This window comes from Arabidopsis thaliana (assembly GCF_000001735.4).
Source record: "Arabidopsis thaliana chromosome 1 sequence".
Classification (NCBI taxonomy): Eukaryota; Viridiplantae; Streptophyta; class Magnoliopsida; order Brassicales; family Brassicaceae; genus Arabidopsis; species Arabidopsis thaliana.
Genome location: NC_003070.9, coordinates 16,070,350 through 16,092,150, shown reverse-complemented (window position 1 = coordinate 16,092,150; position 21,801 = coordinate 16,070,350). Strand labels below are relative to the sequence as shown.

General features: G+C 36.5%; 1 protein-coding gene and 4 pseudogenes across 5 annotated transcripts; 1 reads left to right on the top strand and 4 right to left on the bottom strand.

Annotated features, from left to right (window-relative positions):
* Positions 1-1,606: 1,606 nt before the first annotated feature.
* AT1G42736 lies at positions 1,607-2,090 on the bottom strand (annotated as a pseudogene; the record flags this gene model as incomplete). The annotated part of the gene is made up of 1 exon: positions 1,607-2,090.
* A 1,787-nt stretch (positions 2,091-3,877) lies between these two features.
* Positions 3,878-6,352, bottom strand: AT1G42727 (annotated as a pseudogene; the record flags this gene model as incomplete). Its single annotated transcript has 1 exon — positions 3,878-6,352.
* Positions 6,353-7,363: 1,011 nt separating this feature from the next.
* On the bottom strand, positions 7,364-11,086 carry AT1G42718 (annotated as a pseudogene; the record flags this gene model as incomplete). Its single annotated transcript has 1 exon — positions 7,364-11,086.
* Positions 11,087-13,583: 2,497 nt separating this feature from the next.
* AT1G42710 (General transcription factor 2-related zinc finger protein) lies at positions 13,584-14,559 on the top strand (the record flags this gene model as incomplete). Its single annotated transcript, NM_103454.1, has 4 exons — positions 13,584-13,635; positions 13,755-14,060; positions 14,226-14,417; positions 14,489-14,559. The coding sequence occupies 4 exons, from the start codon at positions 13,584-13,586 to the stop codon at positions 14,557-14,559; spliced, it is 621 nt and encodes a 206-aa protein (NP_174994.1).
* Positions 14,560-18,638: 4,079 nt separating this feature from the next.
* On the bottom strand, positions 18,639-20,810 carry AT1G42705 (annotated as a pseudogene; the record flags this gene model as incomplete). Its single annotated transcript has 1 exon — positions 18,639-20,810.
* Between the last annotated feature and the right edge of the window lie 991 nt (positions 20,811-21,801).

The following is a 21,801-nucleotide window of genomic DNA, read 5'->3' as shown; positions in this document are numbered from 1 at the left end:
GAATGTTTCCCATGATCCAATTATTATACATTGTTAGGAATGATCAATTACAAATGTTGGAAATATGCCAAGGGTGTCAATCAAGTATGCGAGTTCCCCTTTGTTTACTCTTCAAAAAGAATAAGTCTGGGAGAGAAAGGATACCAAAAGAAAAAAAATATATATAAAGAATGGTCATTTTATCATGGTATAGTACATGAATGAGTGTAGAAGGTTTTTGAATGTTAGCTTGCTTGATGAGACCCAACGATGAAAGCCTGGTGGATATAGTTGTGGAACTTAGGTATGGAATGTAGAATGTTGTGCAAACTTGCAGAGAAGTACAGGTTGGTTAGGATTTGATTAAACTTGCTAGGCATATGGATTTGGTTAGAATGATCATGGCAATGGACTAGAGAATGTTGGAGGTTTCTTTGTGTTTTCAAACCTCTTCCACGGGTTCGGCTTTTGTGTTTTGCTTGAGGGCAAGCAAAAGCTAAGTCCAGAGGAGTTGATATAAACCTATTTTTATCTGTTTTACCTATGATTTAGGTATAAGTTTTAGAGTCCTTTTGTTATTTGTAGAGTCTTTTCTAATCTTTTTTAGGTCTTTACATGTTTGGGATGCATTTGGAGATTATGGAGCATTCTGGTGCAAAACAGACAACTTAAGCTGCAAAAGCAATCCATAGACAAAAATTGACGTAGGTGTCGATCGACACAACCCCTCCTGACGACAATTCAATTGCGCAACTTATTGATGTTTTGAAGATTTTCAAATTCAGCCTAGAACTTTCCCTTATTTCTAAAAAAGGCCCATCACGTTTTAGGTCATATATATAGTTTTAAAGGTCCTTGTTTAGACCTAACACTTATTATCTCTTTTATTCTTGGGAGAAAAACCTTTTGTAGACTCCCTTTAGAGAAGATCTTTCTTAACTCTATTCTCTTATTGTTTCTTACAATGATTTCTTATTCAAACATGTTTTGTTCTTTGATAATCATGTCTGAGTAGTTCTCTTGTTAGGTTTGGGGATTCTCAATTACGGATTTAGATGAATTAGTAGACCAAAAACCCTGTTAGGATAATATATTTAGAATTCTTCATCTTTGATTGTTCTTAATGCTAGTTCTAGAGTAAGTAACTAGAACTTGATTGTAGGATAATAGGTATACCCGCCATAGGTATCTATTACTGGAACTATCTTAGATGAGCCTAGTATTTAGATGCGGGCTAGCGTTAATTACTTAGGTGAACTTATCAAACTTGATTATAATGCTTGCTTAGTTCTAAGGATTTACAAGAGAGTTGGGATCAATACTATTAAGCATAGTGAGTTTCGCGGAACGCCACCGGTTACTCAATATTAGTGATTTGAGTTCAAAAATGGTTCGTTAATAATCCTAATATAATATTCTGATATTTCTTGAGCATTTTCCTAAACCCAACGTCTTAATCATCCGAATCTACAACCAATCTCTTTTATTGCTTTCTTGTCTTTTATTTTTATAATATTTTCTGTTTAGCTTTATTCGAAACTGTTAATCTATTGTGTGATCTGAGAACTTTGTTGAATTCGATCCCTAAGTGCTATAACCGACCTCTTTATTTGAAAGAGTAGTCATTAGGGTAATTTGACTCATATCACCAAGCGGCCTTGAAAGCTTCAGTTGGACCTTGGGTGAAGGTAGGCAGCTTATTTCTCAGCTCCTCAGAGTTAGCATCATCATAGAAGTTATTCAAGAAAGCTATCTTGATGCTTCTCCAAGTCTTGAGTGAAACTGCTTTCAATTGCTTCAGGCAAGAAGCAGCTTCCCCAGCAAATGAGTAAGGGAAGAGCTTGCAGAGTAGGTAGTCCTCTGAGACTCTATTAGTCTTGATGCTCAGAACGAGGTTCTCAAAACGTTCAATGTGGTCCATTCTTATCGTGAGATAAGCCATGGAAAGGATGTTGGCCAACTAAAGCAAAGTAGCCAGACTTCAGCTCATAGTCGTTCCTCTGGAAGGATGGGGGTACGATCGGTGACCTATTGGCATAGAACAGGTCGGGCCTGTTGAAATTCCCAAGAGTACGACGTGGTTCCACTGCTGGAGGTATAACTGCAAGAATTTGTGGTTGGTGTCGATTGACACCCAAGGGGTGTCGCTCGACACCAACTTCTTCTGCGTTCTGCTCTTGATGCGTGTTTTATTTCGCCTCAGTATTTTACTTGAAAGACCACACGACTACTGCAAGTGCACAGTATATCGGAGTAGTGTTTTAGGATCGAATCCACAAGGAGAGAAGTAGTTCAGAGAAATCCTTAAGAAGAGAGTGAAGCTAGAACCAAAATAAAGAGAGGGGTTGTTGTATGCTATGAGTAACCAAACTAAGAGACAAATAACTAAACTAAACGGTAAGCAATAAGAGAGAAAGCGTTAGGTCATCTGGGGTTTCTCCAGATGTCACGGTTCAATAAATAAAGTATAGATCTCAATCTAGGTGATAACATGGTTATCTTTGTTTACTTCCAAATTCTCGGACATACGAAACTCTATCAAGACCAGCTAACCCTAACGATTAGTAGGTGAAAGCCGGCTATTATCACTAATATCTTGCATACTCAGTTGCCCTATCAGTTAGTAAGTGCTAACATGGTTTCAAAATACCAGATCAAATCATTTAGTTCAAATTTGATTCTAGCCCATTAGTCCGTATCACTCGGCGGGTGTGCAACAGTAATAGTTCTTTATTCGGTTGAGTTAGTTCAAGCATTCAAACGAGATTTTGCCAAAGAATGAAATACCTAAGGTCAAGTACTAGGTGGCGTTCCGGACATACAAGCATTAAGATCAAACTCAACTAAAAGAATAGTGTAAACGATAAAAAAAAACATAGAAACCGCCTACCTAGACTTTTGATCTATTAGTCCCCATGAATTCCCCTTTGAAACCCCCTCAAACCCAACTAGAGATCTACTCGCTCATGGCAAAGGAGCTAATCAAAAGTTGGGTTGAGTAAACCATAACTAAAAGTTGAATAAAACTTAAAAGGGTTTAGAGATTACTTCTTTGAATGTAGAATACAAGTCTGAAATTATGACTAATCCACGACGAAAGTTGAATAAGTACTCGCTTAGTAGTCGTCAAATCTGAAATTACGACTAATCCACGACTAATGACAGTAGTTGTTATACCATAGTCGCTAAGTCCAGTTGTCGTCAATTAGTCGTCGATTTACGACTACTTTACGACAACCGACCATACAATATAAATTAGTCGTTGAGTAGTCGTATTATATTGGCGACTATTTGGCGACAATTTCACGATTAATAACACTGTACAAAGCGTGTGAAACATATAGTCGTCCTATAGTCGTTAAATTCTTCCGACAATGTTACGACTAATTTCCAATTAAATATAATGAACCCTGGGTATCTTTCAGGTAATCGCAAAATTGTCGTAAAATATTTTACGACAATATGCCGACTATTAAACGATTAAATGTAAAATACTAAGGATATGATATACTTTGTCATATAATAGTCGTATAAATGAATACGACTATTATACGTCTGTTTGACGATTAGGTTATGACTAATTTGGTTTGTCTTAAAATAGTCGGTAATTTTGGTGACTATTTTACGACTACGACGCGTCTAATTTGCTACTTATTCACGACTTCTTTGCGACTTCTGGTTTTGTCCGAATAAGAATTTGGTCATCAATTGTTGGGTTTCTTGTTTTTTGTTTAGTGTTATGGTTTGTTGTTGTTTGTTATTCGAAATGCTATAAATTATGAAAAGATATACATATTTTGAAAATCAAGTTCAAATACACATAAAAGTATCTTGTTCTTAAACAAACAACTTATTTCAAATAAACATAAGTTCAAGTATAGTGTTTGGAAAGTTAAATCTATGGAGTATTAGGTGGGGTACTTGGGAGACGCTCAGTGGATGTGGAAGAGTGAGTGGCCATGAATTCCAAGAATTGCGGATCGGTTTGGCGGAGATACTTCTCGACTAAGGACAAGTGTTCGAGCTTGTCCTTTTGCTCAGCTATGACTCGGGCTGACTCAGCTTCTCGGGCAGCAATCTCCGCATCCCGCTTCTCATTATATGCATCATGCTCTTCAATTTTCCGTTGAGCTTCCTGCAGCCGTTCTTCTAAGGCTTGAAAGGATGCTGAGTCTCCAGCGAGTTGGCGGTTGACGGTTGGTACTGCCTAGAGTGTCTTTCAGACATCCAAGTCCATAAGGATTGCCTCTTGAATCCCTATCCGTGGACTGCAAGAAATAGAGAGGAAGACAATTAGTGACTAAACGTATCAATGGACTCTAAGACTCTGAATTAGACTACAACATCTTACCTCGAGAAAGATGGCTGTATACTCATCTACTGTGAGATCCCGAGGTCGTGAAGTGCCATCAGAGACAGCAGAAGCTGCAGCCTCCAGTTCAAACAGCTTATCTCTCACATTCTGCTCATAAGTTAGAGCAATCTTCTCCGCCTTCCGATCAACATAAGTGCCATCCGACTTAGTGTGTGTTTGGATGAACACCTCACCAAGATGGACCGGTCTTCCCAATTTCTCTTCCTGCAAACATAGATCAATATCCTCACAAGTCAACTCACAGCTTGAACTAAACATCACACACAATAAAACTCTAACTTATGATTTGAATGTCACTAAAAGACATGAGATTTTGCAGAAACACTTACCAATTTATCTTGGAATTCTTGATAAGACTTTGGCCCAGAGTAGTGGATGTGTGGACCGAGACCGTTAGGGTCAGAGAGACGAGCTTTGAAATAGGTCTGACTCTTTTTCTATGCTTCTTCTGTGTCCTTGTAAGCACACATTGTTCCCCACAGAGTTTCTCCAATCCATGGAGGCTGCTCTCGAGTTCTCCTTGCGGTGCTAACCATATCCTTCAAGCGCCTCTTGACGATCTCATTGAAGTAATATTGGACTGTCCTTGTGATTAATGGATCCCAGTGGTGAGTTTTCTACAAAAAAGGAAGAAGTTAGTGAACTGAACTTGAGCAGACTATAAAACTCTAAAAACAATGACTGAACAGGAGCAGATATACAGGAAGCTTACCGCGAACTCTAAAAACAGTCTCTCTCTTTTAGCCAAAGGCACACATGACCAATTATAGTAGAGAGCATTGAACTTTTGATTAAAAATCCTTGTGATCTTTCTAACCAGTTTAGATCCTCTGTCGCGAGTAAACCTCCAAGCACATGCAACAATGAAAGAAGTAAACATGTTAAAAAATCAAAACACAATAAAAGTTATGAGAACAGACTATAGAACTGAGGCAGATTCACAAGTCTACTATGTTACACACTACACAGGTATAACTGAGGCAGATTCACAACAGAACACACACTATAGAACTGAACAAGAGCACACAACAGTATAAAACTAAGGCAGATAATAAATGTCTAATCCTAAAACATGCGAAGTTCAAAAGTCAACTATGTTCAACAATAGAGCATGAGTAGCAACAAAACACAATTAAGAAGAGAACATACTATAGAACATAACAAGAGCATGAGTAGCAACAGAACACAATTAAAAGACATCAAAGTCAACTTCATCAATAGAGCATCAAGAGAACACGATTAACAAGAGACTCGATTAACAAGAGAACACGATTCACAAGTATAGAACTGAACAAGGACACACGAGTATTCACAAGAGCACACAAGAGTATTCACAAATCTACTATGTTACGCAAACAAAACAAACATCCAACAAAACCCATCATTCACAACTATGTTTCAGGATTCACAAGTCTACTGGTTACACACTACAAATGCAGATAACACGAAAACAAATTAGAGGAAGAGAACTTACCACTCGGTTTTTGGCCTGGGAATCGGAGACAATACACAAGTCCACTGCTCCATGTTTGGCACTGAGAGAATATCTTGCAGAGCCACCGCCGAGTCTTCTTGTAGCTCAGGCAACGTCCCAGGAGCTTCCTCTTGGAAGTTGTTCCCTTGAGACAAAGGGTGGCTGTGAGCTAGATTGTCAGTATCCGGCGACTGAGGATCTTGCTGAGCAGGCTCTTCCGGCGATGGATTGAAGTGGACCTCTTCAGATCGAGGCGGAGCACCACCACGCTGAGGTTGAGTGGTGGAGTTCTGGAAGAGTTGTAGCGGTAGTGGATAGTCGGGTACGTGGGGGGGGGGGGGGGGCTGACGTCAAACGAACATCAGCTTGAGCCGGCTGCGTCGCTGGAACTTGAACCGCCGGCGCCAGAGTGAAGTTGTATTGATGAGGGAGATCCCAAGGTCTTGGGGTCGTTGAACCGCCGTCTCTCTGAGTAACATTAGGCGTCGTCTTCCGCTTTTGGGAGCCACCTCGACCAGCGTTATTAGATCGACGGAGAGATCTGCTTGAAAGAAGAGAGATCCCTAGAGATCGATTAAGTGAAGATGAAGAAGTGGCAGATCAAAGAGATGAAGAAGAGGAAGAAGATCAAAGAAGAAGAATAGAGATTGAAGAAGAAGAAGATCGAGAGATCGAACAAGAAGAAGAAGATCGAGAGATCGAGAGATCAAGAGATTGAGAGAGGAAGAAGATAGAAGAAGATTGAAGAAGAATGAAGAAGAAGAAGAACAGATCGAAGAAGATTAGGGTTTCAGAGGAAGAAGAAGAAGAAGAGAGATCGATTTGATTCGATATTTTGGCTAAGTGTTAGGAATGAGAAATGATTCGATTTAGGGTTTTTAACACTGTAGTAGTCGCATTGTAGTCGTATTATTGTCACTAAATGATTTGGGTTTGGGCCTCGAAATTCAAAAGCCCAACAACTTCGTCTGTAGTCGCAAAAGAGTAGCAAATCTGTCACCGTTTTTATTAGGTTTGGGCTTCGAGATTTAGAAGCCCAACAACTTCGTCTATAGTCGCAGAGTAGTCGCAAATCTTTCACCTAAATGATTTGGGTTTGGGCTTCGATATTTAGAAGCCCAACAATTTAAAACGTAGTGATTTAATAGTCGCATTTTTGTCATATAGTATATTGGATTTGGGCTTTGATATATGGTAGCCCAACAAATTAAGCTGTAATCGTTTATTAATCGCATAAGTGTCACTGTTTTTATTGGGTTTGGGTTTCGATATTTAGAAACCCAACAAAGCAAAGGATAGTCGTTGAGTAGTCGCATTATTGTCACATCTCTATTGGTTTTGGACTTCGTAATTTGGAAGCCCACCAAATTATAATTTAGTCGCCAAGTAGTAGCATAATAGTCACCTTATACTTTTAAAATAGAAATAATTTTACATAGGAAATATTCATGAACAAATTAAATGTTCAATGATATATTATAAAACAAAATTCATTCAAATGTTTTATCAAATAATTAAACATATACTTCACACATTTATTACTCTTCATATTCTACTTCATCTTCGTCCGAGGACGATAAATTACATCGGAATTCGTCTTCTGGTTCAGCATCCCCAACATTGTAATCAAGGATTATTGGGTTTAAGCCTTCCACCGGATTTTCTAGTACAAGATCTTCAATTGTAGTGAGTAAAACAACATCATCATTTTCTGTTTGCAAAAGAGTCGGATCATTATTTTCATATTCTCCAGAAATGTTTCCCCTCGGATTGACTTTTAAAACATTGAGCCAAATGTTCTTTGGTTTCTTTGTATATGGATACGGAATATAACAAACCAGATCTGCTTGAGATCCTGTATACACAAGTTATACATATATCAAATAAGAGTATTAATAATTAACAGAGAAACATATTTGACCTCTTCAAAATTACGTACCAAGAATAAATGGCTCGTATTTATTTTATTTCCTCGTAGATAGAACGTCTACAACGCCTCTGTGGCTTCGCGAGTGCCTCTCCCAATCTTTGAGTCATACCACTTACACTTAAAAAGTGTGATCCTCAAATTGACGATGCCCTCATACTCGAGTTCTATGATCTCAGTGAAGGTACCGTAGAAATCTGCTTCATCAGATGAATCAGCGTAATTTTCACCTTTAACACACACCTCATAGTTACATGTCTTTCGTCCAGCGCCGTGATTTTGCGTATGAAACATATAACCTCTTGTGAAATACATTGGCCAAGTTTTGACCTTGTTCAAAGGTCCTTGCACAATTTCTTGAATCCAAATAGGACATGAAGAAGTAGTGTTCCAATATGTTACCTAGATAATAGATAAATAATATTAATACATATAAATATGATTCTCACTTTTCGAATGCAAGAAATTGATGTAGACTTACATATTCTTTAACCCATAGATGATATTCTTCAGCTCTTCTCGCGTAGAGTTCTTTTTCTGGCAAGCATGAATATTTCGCAGAAAGACAATCCTCGAACATACAATATTTACAAACAAAGAAAAATAAATCAAAGTGATCTTAGTGAAAATTTACAAACGAATAGTGATTAAAAATACCTCTCAAATGGTTTTAAATAGTCACAATTTTTTAAAACATATGCATGTGCGCTTTGGTAGTCTTTCTCTGAAAGCCATTCTACATGCATTTCACCACTTGGACGGCCGACGTGCATAAATATGTTAGGTACTCCAGGGACATGATATATAGGAACTTCACCTTCATCGAACCTTGTTAACCTGATTCATGTAATTGAATGAAGATCGAAGTATAGAAAATAGTTAAATAAATAAATGTATTTACCTTGATTTGGTTTGTATATGATCGGTAAAGTAGTGCTCTGAAAAGTAAGCAATCTCGTCATTGATATATGACTCAAAAATTGAGCCTACAGCATATCTTTTGTTCTTTGCTTTTCCTTTCAACTTTTTGAAAAACCTCTCAAATGGGTACATCCACCTATACTGGATAGGGCCACCCAATTCAGCTTCGTATGGGAGATAGATAGGTAAGTGTTCCATAACATCAAAAAATGATGGTGGAAAAATCTTTTCCAAGTTACAAATGATTAAAACTATGTTCTGTTTGAGAATTTGAATGCGACTTGTCTGTAAAGTTCTCAAACATAGGTCCCGGAAAAATGCTCCAATTCCTGAAATATATGTGCAAGTTAAATAATTAGATAAAAAAATGATGGCAAATAAAATAGTAAGTATTGTACCTGATAAGGCAAGGTGGATATTCCGGTCAAGGAGTTCAACAAAGATAAATGGAAGTAGTCGCTCCATAAAAACATGACAATCATGACTCTTCATGCCTGAAAACTTTCCATTCTCCAGATCTACACAACTAGCCAAATCGCTAGAATAACCATATGGAAATCTAACATCATGTTTCACACATTGAAATAAACTTTGTTTGACTTCATCTATCAATGAATACGCTGAAAATGGAGCTTTACCTTTACTATCAATATGTAAGCCTGGCCGAGAACAAAATTTCTCAATATCCAATCTTGACATGATAACAAGATGCTTTCCTTGTGCCAATTATGTTCCTTCCCATAGCCACGCATCTTCTTTTCATGACCGTTCCCACCAACATCCTTGTTTTGGTGGATTTACACTAGCCAACCGCTCGTAATAAACTTGCTCCCTTGTCAAAGACTCGGGTGGATACTCGCTAGACGCATCTCTTCCTTTCAAAAAGTCTTTTCTGTTCCTACGGGATGGATGACCATGAAGAAAAAATCTACGGTGACAATCAAACCAGCATGTCTTCCGTCCATTGGGAAGATAAAAAGACTTTGTACTTTCCATGCAAACTGGACAAGACAATTTATCATGAGTAGTCCATCCTGATAACATGCTATACGCCGGAAAGTCGCTAATCGTCCACAGTAGTACAACTTTTAGATTAAAATTCTAACTTAATGAAAAACTGTAAGCATCAACTCCAGTAGACAACAACTCTTTTAACTCCTCAATAAGAGGTTGGAGGAACACATCAAGACTAGCTCGAGAATGATTTGGTCCAGAATTCAGAATGGTAAGAAATAAGTACTCTATATTCATGCACATACCAGGGGGTAAATTATATGGATTCAGGATCACAGGCCACAACGAATGATTACGAGACATGCCAAATGGATTGAACCCATCAGTACACAACCCGAGATAAACGTTACGGGGTTCTTCGGCAAACCGGGGATGTAACTCTTGGAAATATCTCCACTCCGCTGCATCTAAAGGATTATTCATTTCTCCCTCCTTTGATTGGTGCTCAGCATGCCATCGCATTACCGCAGCTGTCTTATGGCTCTGATACATTCTCTTCAACCGGTCTCCAATAGGTAGATACCACATACGACTATATGGTACTTTGGTTCTTCGACGGTCGTCCTTAGGCTTCCATCTTTGTGCGCCACAAAATCGACATTGATCTTCTTTTTCGTCTTCTTTCCAAAATAGCATACAATTGTTCTGACAAACATCAATCGTATGATATGGAAGTCCTAAATTACGCATCAACTTCTCGATCTGGTAATGTGAAGTTGTAGCCTGGTTTCCTTCTGGTAAAAAATCTGTAAACATTTCGCAAATGGAGTCCACCAACTTTTCACTCATATTATACTCTGCCTTGTTGTGCATGAGTCGAGATGCTAAGGATAACTGCGACTGCTCTTCACGACAACCATCGTACAATGGATTATTTGCACCTTCTAACAAGTCGTAGAACTTATTTAAATGGTTATAGACCGGTTCTTCCACATTCTGATAACTATCATCATGATGATAGTTATCATCATACCCCACGTTAAAATTAAATGCATCGTTCACCATATCCACATATGGATCTTCTACAACATTACCCACTTCTTCATGATTCGAACTAAAATACGTCCTATCCATGGAACTCGTTCCTATATCCATATTCATTTCTTCTCCATGCTTATACCAAACATAATAATCAGGCATAAATCCTTCACTAAACAAATGACTACTAACTCTTCTGCCCGAGATGATGTGTTTTTCATTCTTGCATACACCACAAGGACAATGAAATTTACCTTGACTACTCTGTACTATAGGCTGACTATTAGCAAATGTCATGAATTGCTCAACTCCTGCGACGTATTCGGCTGTCAAATTTCCCGTCACTTCATCAAATCTCTTGTACATCCAATCTCGATAAAAAACCGCCACTACCGCCATAATTGTAGTTTCCCGCCATTATACAATAAAATAAACTTATATTTTTTCTTTTAAATCGTTTTTTTTTCTTTGATGTTGTTGTTGTTTTGATTTGTTGGTGAAAGAAAAGTGTCGTGAACTTTTAATCTATAGACGAATTTTTATGACTTATTTACGACTACATGTTGTAGTCGCTAACAAGTTAGGTGTGTACCTACTTAGCAATGCGAAACACGTTTTCAACTACTTCATGCGACTCGTTTGCGACTCGGTTGCGACGTAGTCGTCAAATAGTCGCCAAATAGACGACTAACTAATGTAGTCGGAAACGTAGTCGTCAATTACCGACTACGTGACGACTAACTTCTCACTTCAGAAATGTAATCGTTAAATAGTTGTTTAATAACGACTATCGTCTAACTAAGCTAGTTAGTCGTAAATTGATGACTACTTCACGACAAAATTTCTTGTTGTCGTATTGTAGTCGTTAAACTGTCGCCACATTGTCGCAAAATAAGACGACTATACATGTTGTCGCTTTTCGTAGTCGTTTTTTGCCTGTTTTCTTGTAATAAGGGTCGGATTTCCACAAAGTTCTTTTGTTCACACAATGAGTAGAGTGTCAAGATTAAGCTAGAAGAGAATGAGTAAAATAAAAAGAAAACAAAGTAAATAACCAGCAGATTGGAGGTTGTGAAACAATATAATTAAGAGTTAGGTTTAAGGTATTCTCAGGAAACTATTGGTTCGTATATCTAATGATAGCTAGGTTGTTATCGAACCATTCTTAAACTCTAACTCTAATTTTGGAATAACCGGTGGCGTTCCGCGAAACTCCCTATGCCTATAGCTAAGAATAACCAGAGAAGCCGACAAATCTTATACTTAGACATGCATTATAAACGACTTCAATTCAGTTCACCTTAGTAAATAGGCCGATTCTTATTACACACCTATAAACCAAGCTCATCAAATAATAGATCCAACTACAGATACCTATGGCGGGTATATCTATTGTCTAGATTGAAGTTATAGTTAATTACTCTAGAATTAGCATTAAGAACAATTAAAGATGAAGAATTCTACATATAACCTAGCAAAGAGGCGATCTACTAAACCATATGAATCCCTAATGAGAAACCCTAACCCTAACAAGCAAACTACTCAAACATGGAGATTGAAACAAGCAACATAATTGAATAAGAAAGCATGAGCACAACAATAAAGAAAAGAGTTAGAAAGGATCTCTTCACTGTATTGGAATCTGAATGAATCTCTGAAAACAGGGGATCAATAGCTTATGTCTCTGAAAGAAAACTTGATAACAAGCTTGATAGGTCTAAACAATGACCTCTAAAACTATATATATGACCTAATAAATGTTCAGGGACTAATAATGCAAATAAGAAAGTCTTCTAGAGCAAATTTGCACTTTTGTAAACTTGAAAGCGTTATGGACTTCTCTAGGCCGAAGTTTTGCAGATTCGGCACAGAACCTTTTCTTAATTTTAAAGAAGGCCCATCATGTTTTAGAAATCTATATATATATATATATAGATTCTAAGGTCATTGTTTAGACCTAACAATTATTATATTTCTGTTCTTGGGAGAAAAACCTAGTGGAGACTCTTAAGAGAAGATCTTTCTAAACTTTAATCTCTTCTTGTTTTCTTCTTTGATTTCTTCATCAATCATGTTGATTGTTATAATCTTCATGCTTGAGTAGTTCTCTTGTTAGGTTTCAGGTTTCTCATTAGGGTTATAGATGATTTAGTAGACTGCCACCTGTTAGGATATCTGTAGGATTCTTCATCTTTGGTTTTCTTAATGCTAGTTTTAGATTGGCCACCTAGAACTTGATCTTAAATAATAGGTATGCCCAAACAGGTATCTATTACGAGAACTACTATTTGATGAGCCATGTTTATAGATGTGTAATAAGAATTGACCTTTCTACTTAGGTGAACTTATCAAACTCATTTATCATGCATGTCTTAATATATAGATTCACCAAGCCAACGATAGGGATCTTTAGCATTAGGCATAGTGAGTAGCACAACAAACCACCGGTTATTCTGTAATTACGATTTGAGTTTAAGAACGGTTCGATCACATCCTAGCTATTTCTAGATCTACTATCATCTGTTTCCTTAGAATACCCTAAGCATGACCCTTTTATTATCTTATTTTACTTCCATCCAATCAGCTATTGCTTGCTTTTGTTTCTTTTTATTTTCTTTACTATTTTACTTAACTTAATTCGATAATCAATAGTCTATTGCGTGATCCGAGAACTTTGTGAATTCGATCCCTAAGTGCTGCCAGTGACCTCTTTATTTGAGAGAGTAGTCTTAAGATTAATTTGACCTACATAAAATAATTCCTTCAACATCCAACATCAATATCAATGATTTGCCATCGAATCCTGCTAAAAAAAAGAGATAGTGAACTATCATCGAGATCAACGAGACGAGGTAAGACACAAATATCTTGAAAGAAGTTCATGTCAACCTTATGGTCATACGTTTAAGAAAACAATGATGAGTAATGCTCTGAGGCGATTTGACCCTGCTTGGTTTGAAAAATATGGTTATTAGCTTGAGTATAGCAGATCAAAGGAGAGCTTTTTGTTTATGTTGCTACTTATTTAACGATGACGTACGAAAGCAAGGTGGGAGTAATGTGTTTGTGAAAGAAGGGTTTTGTAGATGGAATAATTAAGCATGAGAGATTAGGCACCCATGTGGGTAAACCCAACAGTTCTCATAATTATGCTATTGAGAAATGTGTTAATTTGATGAATCAAGGTCAATCTATTGTGCATGCGTTGTTTAAGCAGGATGATGTGATGAAGAGAGAGTATCACATTCCTTTAAATACTTCGATTGATGCTTCTAGATATTTGTTGCGACAAGGGATAGCTTTTCATGGTCATGATGAGTCAGAAGAGTCTGCCAATAAAGGAAATTTCTTAGAACTCGTGAAATACACAGGAGAACAAAATGATGCTACAGGTAAAGTTATTTTGAATAATGCTCCAAAAAAATAACATGATGATTTCTCCAAAGATTCAAAAAGAGATTGTGAAATTTTTTACTAAAGAAGTAGTGAAATCTGTTATTGAAAAAATTGATCATGGCTGTTTTTGGTTGATGAGTCTGTTGATATTTCTCATAAAGAACAAATGGCAGTCGTATTTCGATTTGTTGATAAGAGTGGAACAGTGAAAGAAAGGTTTATTGAAGTAGTTCATGTAAAAGAAACGTCATCTGCATCCGTGAAGTCTGCTATTGATGATTTGTTTGCTAAATACGGGTTGAGCTTGAAAACGGTGAGAGGACAAGGCTATGATGGAGCAAGCATTATGAAAGGTAGTTTTGTTTTCTTTGCTATTTTAAAAGTCTTATGTTTGGCCCATTTTCTTACTTGCTGCTATCCAAAGTTGCCAAGGGTGTTGCGAAGTCTTTTGATCTTCTTTCTCTTCTCCTAAAAATTATTGTTGTCTACAAGTAAGAAATCAATTTGTTAAGTTTTTTTATTATACTATACGTATCCTTAATGTTATGAATGATCCTCTGACATAATACTGATATAATGACTTTGATTTCTGTACATGGATGTGATTACTGAACTTAAGACAGCTGGAGCCTCACAAGTTCCAATGTTCATGAATTGGGAAAATTATGTGTACTAGGTGAACAGCCACGCTACGCGTGGGTTGTTTTTTAAAAATTGTTAAAAAAAGATTATGTTACATGTTTTTGTTTTTAGACATGGTGATAACAAAAGGATATATGTTTTGATTTCTTTTAGTTATTTATGGGTTCTAGAAAAATATTCATTACGCCTAACATCGAGATTTCACTGATCTAAAGGCTTAAAGCTTCTACGCACGTAGTATGATCCCTTAAAGCTCTTTCTTCTTATATGAATGGGATATGCCTGAACTACAATACTATAGTTGTATTGGGATGGTTGAGTTCATTTCTTTCGATATACTATATTTTAGCGGTGCTAATATGCTTGTAGTTGTTCGTTGATTCTTCTTTTTAGTTTGTTTGCATCCTTCCGCGTACATTCCTCTTTTTATAAGTTCTTATTATGATTACCGAATTGAAAGATGAAAAGATAAAGAAAAAAAGAATTGTAAGTTAAAATTAATTTTCACGTGTTTTTCATAAGAATGTAAATATTTAATTCGTAATGAAAATTGGAGTTAACAAAATTAAGCTTTATGCATAACCATATATGTGATCCCATGCTAAAAAGTTATAAAAAACATGAAAGCAAATCACATTCTTGCACCAAATCATCAAATTCTAGTCATTAAATGATAATGGTTGAAGACGATTTGGTACAAGATAAAAATGAACCCCTGAAGTGAATATAATACCAAACCAGTATAGAAAATACAAAGAAGCAAAGCGATTGATCAAATAGCGAGAAGGCAGTCTATCTCTACAAAATTTTGTGGTCCATACTCCCGAGGACATGATCAAGAATCATGTGTCGGTGATGAGGTTACAACTGAGGAATGCAGTTCTCGTATAATACCTATGATCACTCCGATACACATATTACATATATATGTGAATTAAAACGTGTTATAGTGAAGACGTCACATGAGACCTTCACTTGGTCTATTGGAAATGATTGGTGTATCTAGCTACTTTGAGACTTATGTGTTAGACTTGTTGTAATGTCTTGATTTCATTGTAGTCAGAGTACTCTACCGCCATAGCGAAAATGCCTTGATGCAATCTTGGCTAACATAAGCCTATAATCAACCGAAGTTGAATTATCTCTCTTGACATCTCTTGGAGAGACAACAAATTTTAACCAGCTGAAATACTACGAATAGAACTGAGTAATTTAACTAATACTAAGAACACGTACCGGTGAAAAGAAAGAAAAAGAAGACAATGAGGACACGGGCAACTCTCAATCAACTTATCTCCAATTTGTCAAAACACAAACAATAACAAAAAGGAATTAGGAAGAGTAAAAGGGATTTTAGGTTTAACATAAGAAAAGTTTGGAAAAGAAACCATCGATTTGGGACACGAAGGCATTCGACAAAAAGAATGGAGACAACCATTGTGTAGCAACAGAGGAATGAAGCGTAAACTATCTTACGATTTAAAAAGAATTATAGCTTGTGAAACTCATTCATCGTGTGGTTTCTTAACGGAGACGAACTCTGTGAAGCAACAAAGGAATGAAGCACAGACTATCTTACGGTTTAAAAAGAATTATAGCTTTTGAAACCGATTCATTGTGTGGTTACTTAACGGAGACGGCCTCTCGCTTTCTATAATTATTGAATCATTAAAACTTAAGATAATGGAACTAAAAGAGTTTTGTACCTTTGTGAAACTCAAAGGATGGATGGAGCCATGGAGGTGATGTCATAAGTGACATGTGGAGTTTTATAATTGGTTGGGTGAAGCGTAAGTCAGCTATAGAGATTATGTAACTCCTTGCTAACATCTCAGAATTATATATGCTGAAGTATGAAGCTCCTCTTAAAGTAATATGATATGCCTTTGTTAAAAGAGTGTTAAAAAAATAAGGGTTCAAGTAAAAGTAAAACTCAAATTTGAAATCTTTGGCTCTTCAATCTTAAGTACAACATTATAAGGGCCACTTTCTCAGGCTCTGTGATCAGATACCTATTTAGAACTATGGTAAAGTTTTAATAGACATGATCAGATTAACTCTTAATGAACTACCATACGTGCAACACCAGCCTCCTTAGATTTAACATCATAGATTTTTAGGAAATTTAGCTAAAAACTTGGAACCCCTTTCTATGGAAGGTCAAGTAAAGATATCATCTTTTCAAGAATCATTAAAAAGGAAGAGAAAAATAGAGATAAAGAATACGTTAACTCCTTAAGTAATTTTCTCCATCTTTGCAGCTTCTTGAACCCCATCGACTTTCGTAGGTACATTCACAATCTTACACTTTCCAAGTTGTCAAGTAAAACTTTCGTGAGGATGTCACGCACCTATATATGATCAAGGAAGTTGCAACGAAATAATGTTGGTGGAAAAATAAAATCTATGTTTTTCAGAAATAAACATTTCAACCTTTCATACTCTTTTCCATAAACCATATATCATCAAATATAGGATGAATAATAACCACCAAATAAAGAAATTCATACTATTTTCCATTAGAATTTCGAACATATTCTGAGCCGGGAGCCCAAACAAAATCAAAGTTGGAAAGGAGAGAGCCTGCAAATTCATCCAAGCAAAGCTTCCCATGACCCGCATATCAGCACTACCTTCTTTCTTTTTTTTTTGTAAAAAAAAAAACAACAACTTCACACGCTCGTCATTGCAGCCACCACATGCTTCCCATAGTTAGTGCTCGATTTTTACTAATCCTCGTGTCCTTTTTTCTGCGTCGCTATGCTTTTGTTGATTTGACACTAAATCAATGGCTTTTTCTAGTAATTGAACGTTAAACGGACGAGAAGAGGAAGAGGTAAAACTCCATTAAAATTCGAAGGCATAAATGTGAAACCCTAAAGTCGGGAGACGTGGATTCGTTGATATTATGATTTTATTGTTTTCTGAAATTATATGCCATATGTCGCTCTCTCTCATGCTGATGTGGTTGAAAAATTGGGAGAGTTCAGCTTCTTTCATATATATGATTAGGCGATCACCCGCGCGACACATCGATTTTCTCAAATGATTTTGTATTGTTTAATTTAAATATAACTTTTAATTATCTAATCATTCACTCATGCAATAAAAAAACTATTCTTAGTAGTCCTGGGCGTTTGGGTATTCGGTTCGGGTTCGGATCGGTTCTTTCGGGTTCGGATTTTTCGGAACTATAATTTTAGACCCCGTTCGGGTATTTGAAAACTTCGGTTCGGGTTCGGTCCGGTATATTTTGGGTTTGGGTAGGTATTGGTACTTCCATTGAAAATCCGAAAAGTAACCGAATATTATTGGATACTAGTTCATAACTACCCGAACATACTTGATACTAACCACATATACCATAAAACCTGTAAATTTGTAATAAAAAAAACTTGAAGTAAAATCAATAAAGCATGACATAATAAAAGTTTCACACGTTCAACCAAAAAGCAAGATTCAAAACATCCAAATAAAACCATCCAAATAGAAGAAAGAAGTTCAAATCCAAAGCAAGACATAAAACCATCGTTCAGAATCAAATCCAAAGCATTCAAAGTAAAGAAAGAAGTTCAAATCCAAAGCAACATCCAAACATGATAGATTCTTCATGACTTGTTCCTGTTACATCAAAACCAAATAAGCTCAGTTGAAAAATAAAAAACCATAAGTAAACATTAAACCATAAACCAAGTAAAAGTCAAATACGAAATGATCGTTGATTCATGAGTCTAGTATATTAACATTGAGCTATAAACCAAGTTCAGAAGTAAAAGAAAACAAAATGGAGTGATGAAGTTACCTTGTAGTCGTTTCCTTGATTAGTCTTTTAGTCCAAGTTCACTTCAGTTTGAAACTCTGAAAAAGATTCAATCAACACCCAAGTTGTGTTAGAACATAAGAGAGTTTTCAAACAACATCTAAAACTAAAACTAGTAAACTACATAGATAAAGTTACCTTTCTCAAGCTTATCAAGTAATTCTATATCAGCAAGAAGTTGTGCATTTGTTAGAAAAGTGTTTTCACTCAGCTTGATTTCACTTTTCAACCACTGCTCAAGGCAAACCAAAGTCTCTACCATATAATGAGTAAGGCAGCTTCTACTTGGCTCCAAAAGACGACCACTGGTGCTAAAAGCACTTTCAGATGCGACAGATGACACTTGCATTGCAAGTACATCTCTTGCAATTTCTGATAAAACTGGATACTTCTGACTATTGAGTCTCCACCAAGACAAGACATCCCACTCCATTCCAGGAAGAGTCTTAGGATTTTCTACCTCTGCCTTCAGATAGATATCTAACTCATCTTTAGGATCAGTAACCCTAATTTCATTAACCATCTCTTTATATGACCTGTCCATCCTTTCAAACTCAACATTACTATCTTCAGCTAACTCACATGCAAAAGTATCTCTGGCAGCAGTAGATGAAGGCGGATTAGACTGTGATGATTGTGTGTTTGGTCCCTTGAAAATGACAGTGTACTCCTTCAGCATAGCCTTCATGACATCATAAACAGAATTATACATCTCCTTGGCTTCTGAAGTGTCTACACCATAAAGTTTCTCAAAGCACATTTTAGCAAATTCCATTTTCTGTCTAGGATCAAACACACTAGCAATTATCAACATCCTATTGATATTCTTTTGTCCATCCCAATACTTGTCGAATTTTTCCCTCATTTCAACAGCTTTTTCCCTCAACTCTTTATCATAACTATGAGTCATTCCCAGCAGATTTTTTTCTATGGTGACTATCTCACCATAACACTTGTAAGAGCAAACAATACTTGACGCTGAAACGACCAAAGTAGCAGTGTAGAATAAGCCAAGAAACTTTACTAACCTCTCTACTTCCCTCCAATCAATTGTAGTAGGCGGTCCAATCCTCTTTTCCCCATCGACTACTTCCAAGAAGTGGTCATTGTACAACTTGTCTTCAGCCTCCATCTTGTCAAATGCCACCTTAAACTTGATTGCTCTTGTTAACATCAAATAGGTGGAATTCCACCTTGTTTTGACATCCAAAGGCAAACTCCCCCTTGTCATCTTACCTGTCACAACTTTCTGCTCAAATGAGTCACATCTAGAAGTAGAAGATCTCACATATAGCACTCCATTGCGGATGGCTTCCACATGATTACCCAATTTGTGCAGACCTTCTTTCACAATCAAGTTGATGATATGAGCACAACACCTCATGTGCATAAAATCTCCATTTAACACCAAAGAATCAGCTCTCTGTGATTGTAAAGCTCTCTGGAACTTCCTGAGTGCACTAGTATTGGCAGTTGCATTGTCAACTGTGATGGTAAATATCCTCTCTATTCCCCATTCAGTCAAACACTCAAGTAGAACCCTTGATATTGTAGCTCCCTTGTGATCTGCGATGTACTTAAAGCCAATGATAAACTTTCTTAAACGCCAATACTCATCAATGAAATGCACAGTGATTACCATGTAGCTAGCACCTGTAGCTTGAGCAGTCCAAATGTCAGTTGTAAGAGACACTCTACGTTTATTAGCTGAAACCAAATCCTTCAGAGATGCTTTTCTGGCCACATTCATTAAAATAATATCTCTAGTAGCTGTTCTTCTTGAATGAGGCTTGTAGAGATTAGCTTTGCTGCATATATGTTTCCAAGCAACACTTTCAACAAATGAAAGTGGCAGTTGTCCCAAAACAAGCATTTCATTCGTAGCCTCTCTAAAAACTTCCTTAGAAACTTTTCCACTTTGTAGATTTCCCTCTTGATTAATAACATTCTGAGACTGGCGTCCTTTCCATGCCGAGTAATGCTTGCAGCAATCCAAATGTTTCTTCAAGTTTGAAGTCCCTGATTTTGTTGAACATCCAAAGAACCTCTTGTAGTAATGACATTTGCATTGGTCATCATCACCATCTTTTCTCGTGAAGTGATCCCAAACCCAAGACCTTGTTTGCAACTTCTTCTTTGGCTTACAAGGGTTAGCACTATCACCATCATCAGCGACATCGCTTTTTCTCTTCCCTTTACTGTTATCAATAGGTCGAGTCCTACCCTCATCTTCGTTTCCTTTTGTGTTACTTTCAGTATTGTTTGGATTTGCTGAAGAATCCATCTGCAAAAGAAAAAAAATATAAACAATAATCGGTTAACAATTGAATAAGAATAATACTTAATAAAGTAAGCTATCACACGTTGCAGCACTAGCATGAAACTATAACTTAATAGTCTAGTTACACTTAATAATGCAATCTATCACACGTTGGATGCATACTAGGAATTAATGAATTAATAGTCTATAAGACTCTTGGATGCATACATACCAAACTATATTATTCACGATCCAGTGAACTTACTATTAATAATTTTAAAACAATTGGATCAAACACATACACACACACAACTGTCAACATATAAAAGAGAGTCGGACAAATTTATTTTGATAAAATGTGAATGTTATATATCAAAATATGAAGGTATATTTACAAGCTTACTTAAAAGAAACAAAGTCGATGCTTAAAACAGAGTCCTATAACTTAAAAAAAAACAGAGCATGGTAATAGAATATAACGTTTGAGTTAGAAGTGGTGTAGATGAGCCTAAAGTTGAGCTAAATCACCAAAATTTGAATCTGAGGGAGTCGATGCTTTTGGGTAAGTGATGCTCTTGTAAATTTATATTCAAAAAAATTAAGATGCACAACAGATCAATTGGTGGTAAGAGATGAAAATTTGGAGATCAAAACTCACACAAACTCAGATTTTTTTTCTCCACAGATACAAAAATAGAATCAAATAAATTGAAAAATTTAACTAATGAAAACAGATAAATTAGAAGAAATCAACTAAGAATACAACAGAGAAATACAAAACCAAAACGAAATTACAATTATAAACTACATATTTGAATCAGTGACTCAAAGAAACAAAAGCAAAATCACAGAAGTAGAAAAATGAAAAGTACCTCGGATCGAGTCGAGTTCTTGACTTCTCTGAAGAATGAGACGGCAGAAACAAATGAGTTAGGGTTTCCAGCTTGTTGCGATTTGTGTTGATACGCTCTAGGGTTTAATAAATCAAAAATTGGGAAGAAGAACAAGCTAAGGC